Below are 15981 nucleotides of genomic sequence, written 5' to 3' on the forward strand. Positions count from 1 at the left end.
CAGTGGAATACATGGTTCCAAAATCAAAAGCCAACTTTGTTCCATAGTGCAAAACAAAATATACATTATAATGTGTATAAAGTGCAGCTTACAGATTGACAATCGATTAGTTATGTCTTGTATAATTTTGCCGTAGTTTTATAATTAAAATGTTGCTTTCTCATTCTCTAGGCTTGTGATGCGTGGCAAAAAGAAGCCCAAGAAGCCAAGGAGCGTGCCAAGGCAGCAGATGCAGACCGACAAGTAGCACTTTTACAGAAGGAAGAAATGGAGGGCAAACTGAAGAAACTCCAGGAAGAATTTGATGTCTTATGTGTATTTCCACAACTTTCTATTACAAGAAAATATGGAGACCTAGAGAAGCTTCCTTTACCAAAGCTACATTCTCTTAAAAGTCAGCTGTGTTCTGACTTGGAAACAATCGATGGGGTTAGTATGAGTATGTGAGCTTTACATTGAGCTGATGATAAACCTGTAAACATGGGAAACCTTTATCTAGAATGGAGGTTAGTTTATATACTTTTGTAATTTTTATAAACTAAAAATTAGAACCTTTGTTATCTTATAAGAAGATGACCGTGTCACATGGGTAGAATGGTTCCATCCACTATGACATGTCAGATATATAACATTTGCTGACAGAATGGCATGACATAATGAGGCAACCTAAGGGTCCATTCACACAGAAAGATTATCTGCCAAAGATTTGAAGCCAAAGCCAGGAATGGATTTGAAAAGAGAAGAAATCTCAGGCTTTCCTTTATAACCTGATCTCTGTTTATAGACTGTTTTTGGCTTTGGCTTCAAATCTTTGGCAGATAATCTGTCAGATAATCTTTCTGTGTAAATGGACCCTTAGATCAATGTGATTTTGTGCTTAAGCCACACCCCCTTGTCTAAGAATTCAAACTTAATATCGTAAAAGGCGTGTGTGCCTAGTGGTATGCCTCATAAAAGTAACATTTGCATATTGTCGTGACAAGCAGGGACCTTCTATAAGCCCCAATGTATTTTAACATCAATTAAATAAAAGTACTAAGGGAATTTAGAGAATTTCAGTGGTAAATTACAATATAGAGTCACATCTTCCAAACTTTTTTTTAAGGGATTGTGTCATAAAAATAACCTATTAAGTCAGTGTTTTTATATTAAAAAAATATATTTTAAAAAATTTATTGAATTTTTTTTTTTAATTTTCCAGTTTAGTCTGTTATAAAATAATCCTGAACTATTGCAGTTTTCCTACTAGCCACTAGGCGCAATATTTATAGTGAGGCCTGTTCTGTTCTGTTTTCAGTAGAGTCCTCTGGCTGAACAGTGAAAGGTGTGAAACCAGTAGATAGAAAATACAGTAGGTATAACTCAGAAAGTAGCCTCTCCGGTTTCTGTAGAATGACCTCTGCATAGGTCATAGATCATGCCTAGAAAACCTTCCCATTACCTTTCCCTTAACCTGTTACAGTAAATTTATACACTAAATTCTTTTAAGTGCCCTGGTGATAAGAGGCTTAAAGGTGTTATCCAGTGCTACAAAAACATGGCCACTTCCAGAGACAGCCCCACTCTTGTCTCCAGCTTGGGCGGGGTTTTGCTGCTCAGTTCCATTGAAGTGAATAGAGCTTAAAGCGACTCTATACCCATAATCTGACCCCCCCCCCCCCAAACCACTTGTACCTTCGAATAGCTGCTTTTATTCCAAGATCCGTCCTGCAGTCCGTTCGGCAGATGATGCAGTCATTGTCCTAAAAAACAACTTTTAAACTTGTAGCCCTGTGTCCAAATGAAGTGTCTGTGCCCTAAATTTGATCCACCCCTCCATCCCTCCTCCCCACCCTCTTCATCATTAGAAATGCCACTGAAACATTTACTTCTGTCTGAACATTGCACAGGTGATTAACAATCCAGCCCATGTTCAGTATTCACACAGCTGTCCTATAGGAGGCAATCTGCCTGGAGCATTCCTAATGATAAGGAGGGTGGGGAGGAGGGACGGAGAGGTTGTGCCAGCCTAATGCATACACAATCTAGGCCACGCCCGCTGCCAGTTTAAAAGTTGTTTTTTAGGACAATAACTGCATCACCTGCCAAATGGACCGCAGGACAGATCTTAGGGGGGGGGGGGGTCACATTGTGGGTACAGAGTCGCTTTAATTGCAAACCGGACCTGAACCCGAGACGAGTCATGTAAATGGCCATGTTTTTGTAGCACTGGAAACCCCTTTAATACTGTGCCTGCTTCTAGCCACAATGGACATTAGAGCATGTCAGTTGTGCTAAGGCTATAGGCATTACTGAGAATACTCCCAGAGATTGGCTGATTGGCCTTTGCGCTCTGACCCATGTGGTTCTCCTCCCACTTGTCCATTTTAGTTGAATTCCATAAGTAAAACATTGGTAGGATTTCAAGTTGGTTATGATAAAGTTTATTGTTCTTTCCCTCCTCTCCAGTTGATATTTCAGCTTCATTCCCAGAAGTGTGTTGTTTGCCATGAAAATGACCGAAGTATAGTCCTGCAGCCCTGCCAGCATTATGTGTTATGTGAACAGTGTGCATCTAGCAAACCGGAATGTCCTTACTGCAAGACCAAAAGAATGAAATGGTGATGAGCCTTTCTATACAGCGGTTTACCTATCCACTGGGAAATCCACGTGTATCATGTAAACAAACTAAATACGTTATGTGTTTTAGCATTTGATATATCATTTAGAAAATAATAACTAAAAGGTATAAAAAAAAGTGTATACAAAATGTATCTTCTACCAGTAATAGACTGATCCCTACCCACAAAGGGCACCAAGGATGGGTTCAAACATGGTTTCCTTGTTTCTTCTTAGCATGCAAAACAAATCTGCTTATACATGGAAAACTGACCAATGCCGACCTAGGTCTATAAGTATTCATGGGGAAAATAAATGTGGACTCCATAGAAGACTCTTCACAGGCAGCTGACCAGACATATCAATTAAAGTACCCATAAATCTAGCTACGGGCAATATAATGCCATGTTTTTCAAAGGACCAAAATCTGGCTTTTTTGGGCTCGCGTTCTCGTGAGATTACTTGTAAGAATTAACATGATGTGAATTTTTACCCTTTTTCTCAAGAATTTCACTTACGACGTGTGTGAATGCGGTTAAAGTCCATAAGGATGTCACGTATGCAGGGGGTGGGGCCAGTGTCTATAAACGCGGTCTGTTCTGGAATGCTTGCCTTTTTATACATAGAAGATAACTAACAAAAAAAAAAAAACGTAATGCAATTGATCGTTTATGGTTAAAAAAATAATACGGTGACAACGATCCAGTTTATTGAAGCAAATTCTGTGAGCTCCTTCGAGGGCAAAACTATTTTAAAGCAACATAGGGTTTAACAAATTGTGAACCCCCAAGGTTCTAAAAAATGTGTATATTTATATAAATATATATATATATATTGGTGCTTCATGTGACAGCATTGTTGAACATACAATTGTGAGCTTGGAATCAGTCTAGCACTATTTTTACTAGGTTATTTTGAAGAAGTTTAATTCTTGTAAAAGCACTTTGTTAACCAGGGATTCTGTTTAGAGGTTATTATAAATTGCTTTAAGCTGCTTTGTAGGTTTTTTTTTTTTTTTTGTTTTTATATCTCTATATATTATTAATATGCGATACTATTGAGCTTTTTATTTGTGTGTACTGTGAACTGAAAGAACTATTTCACGTCATTTTATTACTGTTAAAGAGAAACGACCTAGTGTAGTAAGTTTATTGGTTTTTTTTTTTTTTCCTATGCTGAATTTAGTACTTTTATGAAATGAATAATACTGAGTAGTTAACAGTCTAACTTAGGATTTTTACAGTTTTCAGGTAAGTGCAAAGTCAAACTAAATAGTATTTATAATTATAACCAGCAATCGGATGGCGAAATAAGAAGGCACATAATTACAGTAGTCGTAAGCATTTAGAAAATTATTCTATTGAAGGAACCATTTTTTTTGTTTTGTTTTTTAACTTACGTTTTTTTAATTCAGATTTATGGCGATGTTTTTTTTCCTGTATTTTTAATAGCTTTTTTTCATAAATGTTTGTATGACTCTTAACCTCATGATATCATTCATTTATAAGCTTTTCAGAGATGTGAAATGAGGTCACATGGCCACTTTTATTAAGTGCCTATACCTTACAGCAGCTAAAAAAAAAAAAAAAAAAAAAAAAAAATCAGCTCTCTATTATGTGTTTTGCAAATTTTTTGTGTTTAGATTTTTTTTCTGGGCATGCTTGAATAATTGGAAATTTTAAAATTAAAATTTGCTTGTTAACTTTATACCTAATGTATACACAAAAACAAAATTAACAAATGCGGGATAAAAAAAACCTCACCTGTATTGAATCCGGCAGTGGTGCTCTCCTAATTTTTTTTAGTGTTGAATACCCCCCATCCCCATTGTTTTACATTTTTTCCCCTGTTTCTGCTGTATAAAAATGACTTGGTACCATGTTTAGAATAAAAGGGGCTTTTCATGAAACTTTCTGTTATTTTATTTTTTTTAATTGCTGTTTTAAAAAATATATATATATTATTACCATATGGTAAAAACAATTTTTGTCTTATGAAATCTTCAATTATTGCCAAAAACCGATGACTTATTTCATAAATTTATAAAAAATTTATGTTCACACAGTATTTTTGCTCAGTATTTTTAAACCAAAACCAGGCGTGGACTGAAAACGCAGAAAGACTATGTTGAGACATTTTTTAAATATAGTGGATGGGCGTCATTCACCAGCAAATAACGTCCGTTCTTTTACAATATTTGCCATAAAATGACGGCCATCCACTCAATTTCAACAGTGTGTGAACATAGCCTTTCTTTGTTTTCAATCCACTCCTGGTTTTGGTTGAAAAATACTGCACAAAAATGCTGTGTGTGTAAACATAGCCTTAAAGGGAATCTCTTGCATGGAGTATGGTGTTTGGCATCATGTAATAGACATGGAGGAGTTGAGCCTATTCATATATAATTTTGTTGGAAAAGATTTTTTTTTTCCCCATTTTAAAATGTCTGACTGCTCTGTGCTCAGAAGTCTAGTGGGTGGTCCTCATAGATTTAAATGAATAAAATGCAAGTTCTATTAAATCTTTTCTCAGAAAACTATATATCAATATGCCCAGCTCCTCCTGTTCTACATGGTGCCAATAGATTAAACAGAAATTCTCATGGTGACACATTCCCTTTCAGACGAGTAGCTCACTTTCATACCTTAGTTTGGCTTCAGATGCTATAATACAGTGAGTTGTAGTTTTTCTTTTTTTCTGTTTAGCGGCTCAATCCAAGATCCCTATATTTTAAGAGTGTAACTACAATACTTTTGTAAGTGGAAGGTGTGCTAGGTGTGTGTATAGGGGAGGGGGGTTCAATACCTTTGGCAGATATTTTCAGAGATCATCAGTTAAAGTTTCATGACTCCTTTTAACATTGTTCCACATTTAATTAATTTTTTACAATTTTTTTCTTTGATCTTTGCTTGGGATTGATGATTTGGTAAATGCACTTCAGGACTATATAAATACTGTATTCTAACACTGTATCTAGTTACAATTTATTGAATGAGCTGTTTTATATGTTAAACAAGCTGTGCTTTTTTTTTTTTTTTTTTTCCTGTTGAAATATAAAGAAAACAAAAAAACAAAAAAAGTAACACATCCCGAATTGTAAATGACCAACTACTGTGTTGCATTATGTATGTATTTCGGCTCTCACATTTCAGAGAAATTCATTCATAAGGCCAGCCAAGATGTGGCAGAAGGTAGAATCTTTTTTTGTGCACTTGTGATGATTAAGTTTCTCCATAGTCGTCTAAAACGTTGTGGGGGCGGGGGAAAAGATTACCAAAATGCACAAAAACAAATAAAAGAAACAAGCTGGCATTGGACCTGCATGAATAAACTATGCATATCAACCTGATGAACATAATGTTTTACAAAAAAATATATATATATACGCAACGTGGTTCTTATAACTCCAGATTCTGGGTAGCTGTAGAAACGCCACAATGTGCTGTGTGTTATGAGTGAGCTTCTGGTGTATTAGTATGGTTTTTGTGAATTTTTTTTATTTTTTTCCCCTCTTGTTTTGTGTGGTCTTTTTTTTGCCAAAGACTAGCGTTTTGATAGGCAGAACAAATGTGCAAAGTGACTTTTTATTTTTAGTTTTATTTTGTGACCAAATTAGAAGTGTCGATGTATGAAACAATTTTAGAATTTTCTTAAAATTTTTTTTTTTTCTTACAATTAATTCTTGGTATTTCTTTTAGAGATTAGGCGCCTGTTATTGGACACGTGGAATGACATTCTTTAGCTGTTTAGTTCAAAGTGTAACAGATATTACGTAGCATTTGTTTTAATTTAAATATTTAGCATTTTTGTTTACCATTTTAATACATAACGAATGAAAATATATTATTTAGCTGAAAAAGTGGCCATATGCGTTGAATTAAAACTTTTTCTTATGGTAACCTTTAGAGGTATTGATTTGTGGTGTAGACAATATATATTTAGTTTTCTTTTTTTCTTTTTTTTATAGTTTTTATGCACTTGGGGAACACCAACCAGAACTATGGTGCTTTTCTTTGGTCTTAACTTTTTTTTTATTTTTTATTTATACAATTTACAATCTTAAAATCTTAGTGCCGCTATGAATAAATGCATGTGTTATATGTCTACTTGTAGGAAAATGTTAAAATCAGAATAACTTATAATGCTTGTAAGATGTTGAAGCAAAAAAGGAGCAATTGGAAAAAAATATTTATATTTTAATTCCCCTCCACAAATTATCTTAAATTGTTAACATTTTTAAGTTAAATATTCTGTTGTAGAATTATTATTTGTCATTTGTAATAACTTTTGACTTGTCGTCGGGTTTCACCCCCTTGAGACCTGATGCAATCTCAAGATACAGCCAGGGTGAGTGCATGGCATTGCGCTTCACTCTCTGGCCAGCCAAACAGGAGTCTGAGTTGAGTGATAGCCAGGGCTGTATCTTGAGATCGCTCAGCGGGTTTTGAGAAAGACCCAATGCGATCAGTAACTTTTGATGTGTCGTCAGACGTGCCAAAATTTACTCCAAATGACCGGAATGCATGGAGTTTTCTTCCTTACAACTCTGCATTGTGGTGTTCTTGTGTTATGCCTCCTGGAAGCGTATGAATAAAGAGACCCATAGGTCTTAGAATTCTGATTGTAAGGTATATGTCCCTACAGAAGCTGTCAATGATTGGACAGTTCCAGACTAGAGATGAGCGAATCTTGAGCATGCTCAAGTTTGTCTAAACTCTTGTCTGGTGGCTAGAGGAGTTGGATGCAGCGCTAAGGCTGAATGAAAAACATGGATATGTCTATAGGCTGTATCCATGTTTTCCTAAGGCTGTATCCAACTTCAGCAAATGGTAATCAAATGCTGCACGCTCAGGTTCAGACAAACTTGAGCATGCTGGAGATTCACTCATCTCTATTCCAGACTGTATAGCAACTTTTTGACAGGAGGAATGGTAATGCTTATGTCACTTTATTCATACATTACCAAGAGCAGTAACAGAGGAATGGTGCAATGCAGAGATCTAAGGATAGATGCTCTAGAATTATTTCATGTATTTACTGAAACAGACATCAGGTTATCGTTAAGTGGTTTCATGAGTTCCCCATCACAGTCAATAAAATCTGTTGAATTTTTTTTTTTTATTAAGACTAGAGATGAGCGAATTTACAGTACAAAAAAAGCAAATAGCTTAAAGGACAACTCTGGCGTAACCCCCCCCCCCCAAAAAAAAACACAGACACCATACTCACCATCCCTCCGGTGATGATCGCCACTCCATTCGCCCGCCGTCCGCCTCACCGTCACCTGCGTTCGCCATCCAGCGATGTCTCTTGCTTCCGGGTCCATGAGAGAGAAAAGGCTGCCAGTGCGCTTGCGCACCGGCAGCCTTTTCATTGGCTGGAGCACATCACATGGCTTCCAGCAAGCTCAGCCAATCAGGGCTGAGCAAGCTGGAAGCCATGTGATGCGCTCCAGCCAATGAAAAGGCTGCTGGTGCGCATGTGCACCAGCAGCCTTTTCTCTCCCATTCACTCTCAATGAAGACGCCGAAGAGGAAGAAGACCTGGACCGCCCCCCAGCTCTGACGTCACCCAACACCAGAGAAGAGGACCGTGACGACCGTAATAGGTAATGTATACATTCTTTAACTTCCGGGGTGGGGGGTCGGGGGTCGGAAAGTGGGGGAAGGGGGCCAGACCGGGTATTTAACCACATTACAAAGTTATATAACTTTGTAATGTGTGTTAAATAAGCCAAAAAAATTTTTCGCCGGAGTTGTCCTTTAATTACCAGTAATCTGCTTATCTGCCGGCTGCCTTTTGAAGTCTGTGCCGCTCCGCCCCAGGTGCCTGGAAAAGCTGGATCCAGTCCTAGGAGAAGTTTCCCAGGACTGGATCCAGCTTTTTCAGGCACCCGGAGTATAGTGGCACGAACTTCAAAGGCAGCAGGCTAATAAGCCAATTGCCGGGTCAATTAAGTGATTTGCTTTGTTTTTACTGTAAATTCGCTTATCTCTATAATGTTATTGTGTAGCTGTAATAATCATGTACTTTTGTACCCCCCATCAAAGTGTAACATATGCTTCACACCCTGACTTGACCTCTCTGATTGGAATAGATGGTCTCCTATTAAAGCGGTTATCCAGCGCTACAAAAACATGGCCACTTTCTTCCAGAGACAGTCCCACTCTTGTCTCCAGCTTGGGCGGGGTTGTGCTGCTCAGTTCCATTGAAGTGAATAGAGCTTAAAGGGGGTTTTCCAGGGCTACAAAAACATGGCCACTTTTCCCCCTCTCTTGTCTCCAGATTGGGTGGGGTTTCAAGCTCAGTTCCATTGAAGTAAATGGAGGTTAATTGCAAACTGCACCTGAACTGGAGACAAGTGAGGGGGAAAAGTGGCCATGTTTTTGTAGCGCTGGATAACCCCTTTAATTGAAAACCACACCTGAACTGGAGACAAGAGTGATTGTTGTCTCTGAAAGAAAGTGGCCGTGTTTTTGTAGCACTGGATAACCCCTTTAAAGTCTATGAAGCCTATCTCCTGCAATAAAATTGGTTGAGTGCTGAGCTGGGAAGTGAAGCACACACCTGGCTTCCACATACCAATATCTAGCTATTGGTAACCTTTTAACATGTCTGTTTGACAGTATGTCCGTTTAAATTACAGTAATGCTTTAAGATACAATGGGGGAGATTTATTAAACATAGTGTAAAGTGAAACTGGCTCAGTTGCCCCTAGCAACCAATCAGATTCCACCTTTCATTTTCCAAAGAGTCTGTGAGGAATGAAAGGTGGAATCTGATTGGTTGCTAGGGGCAACTGAGCCAGTTTCACTTTACACCATGTTTGATAAATCTCCCCCACGGTGTTTATAACAAACTTATATTGATTGTGCTTATAAGTAGTTATTTGTTGGTTCTTTATAATGTAATGGACAAGAATACTTTGGGCCTTGTGTGTAGTGATGAGCCGCAGTTCTCTGCTAGCCACTGTCAGCATGGCAGGGTATCGTCCTGTCACTCCCACTGATGTTATGAATTTTCCCCATGTCCTGTCGAAATCAATGGGAGATTTGCCCCCCCCCCCCCCCTTTTGGTGAAACGCCTGTTTTTTATATTTTAAATTACTGTAATTTCCACGTCAAAAACGCCATACCTGTACTGTCATACACAACAGCAGTAAAATAAAAAAAAAGTGCATAAAACTAGAGATTTGCCCAGTTTACAAGCAAACGGAATAATGCAACTCATTGTGCGTTTACCATGTCATAGTTTACCTGATCTTCCCTATGTAACAGATTATAGTGAAGTTCCCATCATTTACCCCAAGCCGTAATGGGCAAGGATTCCCTAAAGGACAGCCATATTTAATGATGGGTGTGCGGCTGACTGGTCCCTGTAATGTAGTTACAGCCACACCGGACTACCAGTTGTGAAAGGAATTTAAGGGGAGATGTTTTACAGAACCAACAACTTTCCAACCATTAAATTGCATTATATTGCAATTATGTATTTTCAGGTAAAATCTCCTATAATTGACAACCCACTTCTATTGCATTTTATTGCATGTACGATAGACACTGGATATAATAAGATTGGTGCGTTACTGCATAGAATGCAGTTTAACCATAAGAGCTGTGATTTCCTGTATACTATATACTAGCGGTATATAACATATTTTAGGGACTTGTGTAGTTGTGCGGTTCTTATACATTATAAATAATCACAATATCCTAGATGTCTGCCATCATATAACGTTGGAAGATAATTGTCTGTACTCCAATATGTTGATGTTGTGTAGCATACTGCCAGCGGTACACGGTATACTGTGTTTTCTCCCCTCTCTGTTGATTTCAAAGGTAAAAAAGCGCAGTTGGGCAGCTCCACCCAGCAGTAAGGACGTGTGGCCATGTATTTGGTTTGCTTTCCAGGTGGATTTAGTGCTTACATTTATGTCAGATGTGACAACAGTTTACATTCTATTCATTCTGCATGAATTCATCACTGTATCTTAACCATGGAAATAAGTGGCATGAAGAATATTCAGCATGGTAGATCCAAGGATTAGCCCCATTGAATGACAAGCTGGCTACGTGTTCTAAGTCAGATGTGCAGTGTCCGCTATAGTCCATCTTCATTTTATAGTCTGTAATTCAGCCTTTACTACCTACACCCTTTTTGTTCTACTAACCCAGGGATGGGGAACCTTCGGCCCTCCAGCTGTTGCAAAACTACAATTCCCATCATGCCTGGGCAGCCGAAGCTTTAGCTTCGGCTGCCCAGCCATGATGGGAATTGTAGTTTTGCAACAGCTGGAGGACGAAGGTTCCCCATCCCTGTACTAACCAAAGCTTGGGTCACTGTGGGGGGAATGTACTGATTTAGTAGAACTCTAGGGTGCCAAATGTTGCATTCATATAGATGTGATGATGTAACTTTATTACAACCTGAATAGGCATTTTTGCGTCTCACAGCTACTTTGATGTTTATACAAACACCAAGGCACTAATACACATAAAACCCATTGTATGTGTTACATCAGTTTCTTCAAAGGTCCTTCAATTTCCTTACATTTTCTGTGGTTCTCAAATTGTGGTCCATATCCGTCTTCAATAATCGGTCCAGTATGTTTATTCTCTTAATATCCTCTTGCATAAGTCCTGAGGTGTAGGATTGGCACGTAGTGTAGTATGGTAGGTTTCTAGTATTGTTCCTATGTTCTCTGTGTTGTTCACTTGTTAGGTCTCATTGCCGGATGCCGGGTCCATCGTGCTGTCCCCATAGATCCTTGTGTGTTGAAGACATTTCTTTGTTAACTTTTGCGATCTTTTGATTTTTATATTGGTAGATACCTGTTTGTCGAGTAGAGCGGCAGTTCAGAAGGATTGCAGAACCCGGTTTACATTGATAGGAGGCATTACTGCCTCGGCATAGCACTTCTAAGTTAGTTATAGTAGTCTGGTTACTGACAGGCCCTGTAAGGATCCCAAAAGCAGACCTCGTATATTATTACACACTCTGGTGTTCTGCTCATTGGAAGGAGTTGTCAATGCTTAGAAAATAACATGGCTTTCTTCTAAACTGTGCTACACCTCTTCATGGGTTGTGTTTGGTATTCCTGCTTAGCACCAGTGAAGTGAATGGAGTACAGTTGCAATTGCAATCAGTGGACAGATGTGGCGCTATTTTTTTTAAGATTGGAGCTGTTGTCACACATGACATGGCTGACGGAGGTAATCCAATAGACGTTGAATAGAGCAGCAGTGCACACATGTGACCACAGCTTCATTCCAATCCTCTATATGGGATACCAGTGGTTAACACATACAGGATAAGAATTAGTGGTGGGACAGCCCCTTTAATCAGTTCAGAACTCTATATGTTCACTTTAAGACATGTATACCCAGGGATATCTAGGATTGTAGCCAATAATGTTATCAAATTATAAAGAATATAATGGATGGGGAATATAATAACACAAGATTTTGTACCCTTGGTATGTAGTGCTTAGAATGGGTGAGAGGACTGTTAGGAGGACCTGTGGCCTCTCCTGGCCTGCCTGCTATAGTATATACTTGTATATACCTGCTTATAGTATATACTTGCATTCCCCATAAAATAACCATTGTAGAACAGCTTCTCTTACAGCTCTGTGTTACCAGTTGGGGGCGTCGCTACCCTGTCTGAGATTATCCATTAAAAGCTGACGCTGCCAGTGTAGGGACACGCCCCCAACTAGTAACAACCAATCAGTTCAATCATAGATTTCCAGTAAGAATAACAGAGGAACTGCACATCACAGAGCTTTAAGATAGGTGCCCCAGAATATTTATTTCAAGGGAAACATTAGTATTTAGGCTGGGTTCACACTATGTTTTTCCATTGACTTCCGTTATAAAAAAAAAAAAAAAGAGATCAAAATGGATCCGTTTTTTTAACGCACACAAAAATGTAGCTGACCCTACTTTTATGTCCCTTTAAAAAAAAAAATAATTTGTTTTGATTTTTTTTTTTTATACAATGGAAGTCAATGGAAAAACGGATGCACACAAATGCACCCGTTTTTTTGCAAGAAAAAAAAACGTAGTGTAAACCCAGCCTTACTTAACCAGGCAGGTCAGATCCATGTCTAACCCAGGTGCTACTTTACCAGAATGCAATAGTTTTTTTGTTGTTTTTTGCATTGATAAAGTTTTTTTTTTTGTTTGTTTTTTTTTAATGTATTTAGTAAGATTCATTTTTAAAGAAAAGTAACAGACCAAAGAAATGTACCAAAATGCAAAACTATCTGAATGAGCAGCTTGTGAGGTTGTTAGGATTTTTTTTTTCTTCCCCTTTTTGTAGTTGAAGCTCTGAGTCCATCGCCTCCCTTGTTCCCCGAGGATGGGCTCAGGTCTGGGTCAGTGTATGCAGTTTCTTCCACTTGTCTGAAGAACCTTTCATTGTTCTGTAAGTTTAACCCTTAATCTGATTGAGGTTGAGTTTGATTCTGGATCCATTGATACAACGTGGATTGTAGTATTCTGGCCATAAGTGACTTTCACCTGATGATGGGGGGGTCTCTTTTACTCGGTGTATGCAATTCCTGCAAGCTGCAGCTCTAAAATGCAATGAATGAATAAATGCACTAAAAGAAACGTATCAAATTCTTTTGTCTTCACAATAAAGGATAATAATCACAATCGGCAATTGTAAGACGTTAGACCAAATCATTCAGGAGGATCGATCACGTATTGCAGTACCGTAGCACAAGTCTGCATTATAAAGGCACATCCTTTTGTGTTATAAGGATCCTATCCTGTTCGACGGCCGTGTCAAACTGCGTCCCTCCAGCTGTTACAAAACTACAATTACAATCATGCTTGGACAGCCAAAGCTTTATCTATCCAGGCATGGTGGGAATTCGTAGTTTTGTACAGCTGGAGGGGATGCAGTATGACACCGCTGCTGTACAATGTATACATAGCCATCCTGGACAACCTCCATTGATTGCAATCACCTTTTTTATGGTCATGTGAGGTATTAAAGCTCCATTAAAGTAAATAGGACTGAGCTTCAATACCACACACAACCTGTGGACAGGTGTGGTGCTGTTTTGAGAAGATGGTAGCCATGATTTTTTTTTTTTTTTTTTTCTTTTTCTTCTGCAGCCAGCATATCCCTTAAGAGGATAGGAAAGTCCCTTTGTCTCATTTGTACAGGATTTGAAAAACATAGCGGGAAATCTATCAAACCTGGTGTAGCAACCAATCAGATTTCATCTTTCATTCCTCACAGATTCTTTTAAAAATAAAAATTGCTAGGGGCAACCAAGACAATTCTACTTTACACCTGACTGATAACTCTCCCCCATAGTTTCTCTCTTCTTGTTCTTGGTTTTTATGTAGTATTTCAACACCTCTCCGTTCACTACAAAAAAAAAAGAGCTGCAATTCCATAAACAAACTGAGGACAAGAGTGGCGCTTTATTTGGAAGAAAGCAGCCATACTTTTCTAATCCTAAATAAACCCTTTGCAAAACTACCACTCCCAGCATGCCCTAAAACCTTTGCCTGAGAGTTTCAGTTAAGTAACAGGCAGAAAGCCACAGGTTGGGAAACATCTGCGTCTTCCCTTAGATATTAAACTAGTGCTTTTACCCCCCCCCCCCCAATTGTTATTCAGACAATGAAAGGATGTGTTGCCGGCTCAGATACCTACTAGAGATGAGCGAACCTCGTGCATGCTAGAGTCCATCTGAGTGTTCGGCATTTGATTATCGGTGGCTGCTGAAGTTGGATAAAGCTCTAAGGTTGTCTGGAAAACATGGATACAGCCAATGACTATATCCATGTTTTTTACATAGTCTTAGGGCTTTATCCAACTTCAGCAGCCACCGATAATCAAATGCCAAACAATCGCATTCGGATGGACTCGAGCATGCTCGACGTTCGCTCATCTCTAATACCTACCCAGCCGTAATGCAGCATTGTGCGGACATATTGCTGAATAGGTAACCGATCCTCCTTACCTGTAGCTTGTGCAGATGTACAAGGATGTTGCCATATAGCGGTGATATAGGATGCATATTGTCTCGGTTTCTCAGGGTTTTGCAGACTTTGGAGGGTTTACAATGGAATTTAAGCTGCATATTGTAGTTTTTATTTTGAGAATATATCGTTTTTGGTTTATCTATCTTTCTCTTCACTAGTGTTGAACTATTACTAATATTATTACAGTATATTTGTGTAACTGTGGTCAGTATAAGACCTTAAATATTATTATCGATTTTACATGTATTAATTTATGGAAGCTAATCTGGCTTGCTTGTAGTGAAAAAAAAAACCTAAAAAAAGAATGGTCTTGTGAATGGGATTGTCGTTTTTCCTGATAAAGAAGGTATTATTTATAACGGCATAATCATTTTACTTATAGTGAATCGTTTCAAATTGTTAACACTTGTTTTTAAGAAGAAAAAAAACCTTTTACACTATAGCATTTATGCAATGGTTTACAAATTCATGGAATTATTTTTATTATCAATATGGGAATTAAAATAATTTTTGATCTTTAACGGTTGTGTTGGTTTTCTTTAATAGTAAAGGGGGTCAATTGTTTTTTTGAGTGATTTGGAATTACACACCCAGAATATCCTCCTCACGTAAGGTGTTAGGCTTTGTCTGAAATTATTAAAGGGGTACCCAGAAGAACAAAAAAAATGTTATCTGGTGTCAGAAAGTTATATAGATTAATAACTTTTTTTCTATTAAAATTCAATTCTTCCTGCAGGAAGTGGTGTATTCTTTCTAGTCTGACACAGTGCTCTCTGTTGCCACCTCTGTCTGTGACAGGAACTTTCAGAGCAAGGAGACTTTAGTTATGGGTAATTGCTGCTGCTTTGGGCAAGTTCCTCGCATGGACAGAGGAGAGCATTGTGTCAGAATAAAAAGAATACTCCACTTTCTGTAGGGCAGAGGTCCCGAACTACTAGTCTGCGGATTGGGACCAGGCCACAGAGGATTGCAGGCTCGCACCACAACATAGCCATGCTGGAGTGGGCAGGGTTGGTGCTGGCAGGGCCTTAGTGTACAGCAGTGTTATACAGTAAGGCCCCGCACAATGCACTGTGCTCAGTATGGCCAGCACCTAAAGCGTATCTGTAACCCCAGACTTCATAGCAAGCTGATGCCACCATGGATAGATCTAAAATGAAAGCATTCAGAATATACCTTTTGTTGCCTGTGTTTGTTTTTATTTTCATTAAAACGCAACTTTATTTGGGCTGTGAATGGTGTCAAAGAGGTGGAGACTATTTCCTGGGCCCTAGAATCGCTACACGTCGCCGTGTTGTATGCAGAGTGTACGTGGCTGACATACAACATAGGTAAGTTATAATGTGCTGACTGGAAAATAGGTTCTGCTTTT

General features: G+C 38.5%; 1 protein-coding gene across 4 annotated transcripts in view; it reads left to right on the forward strand.

Moving 5' to 3' along the window:
* The window catches only part of UNKL (unk like zinc finger), a 59798-nt gene extending 51873 nt beyond the window's left edge, over window positions 1-7925 (forward strand). For all 4 annotated transcript variants that reach the window (XM_069983886.1, XM_069983884.1, XM_069983887.1 and 1 more), the window contains 2 exons: window positions 172-429; window positions 2449-7925. In XM_069983886.1, the coding sequence (XP_069839987.1) occupies window positions 172-429; window positions 2449-2604 (414 nt within the window). In that variant the 3' untranslated portion in view covers window positions 2605-7925. The remainder of the gene's footprint in view (window positions 1-171; window positions 430-2448) is intronic.
* Window positions 7926-15981: the final 8056 nt, after the last annotated feature.

Source organism: Dendropsophus ebraccatus, chromosome 9 (genome assembly GCF_027789765.1).
Source record: "Dendropsophus ebraccatus isolate aDenEbr1 chromosome 9, aDenEbr1.pat, whole genome shotgun sequence".
NCBI lineage: Eukaryota > Metazoa > Chordata > Amphibia > Anura > Hylidae > Dendropsophus > Dendropsophus ebraccatus.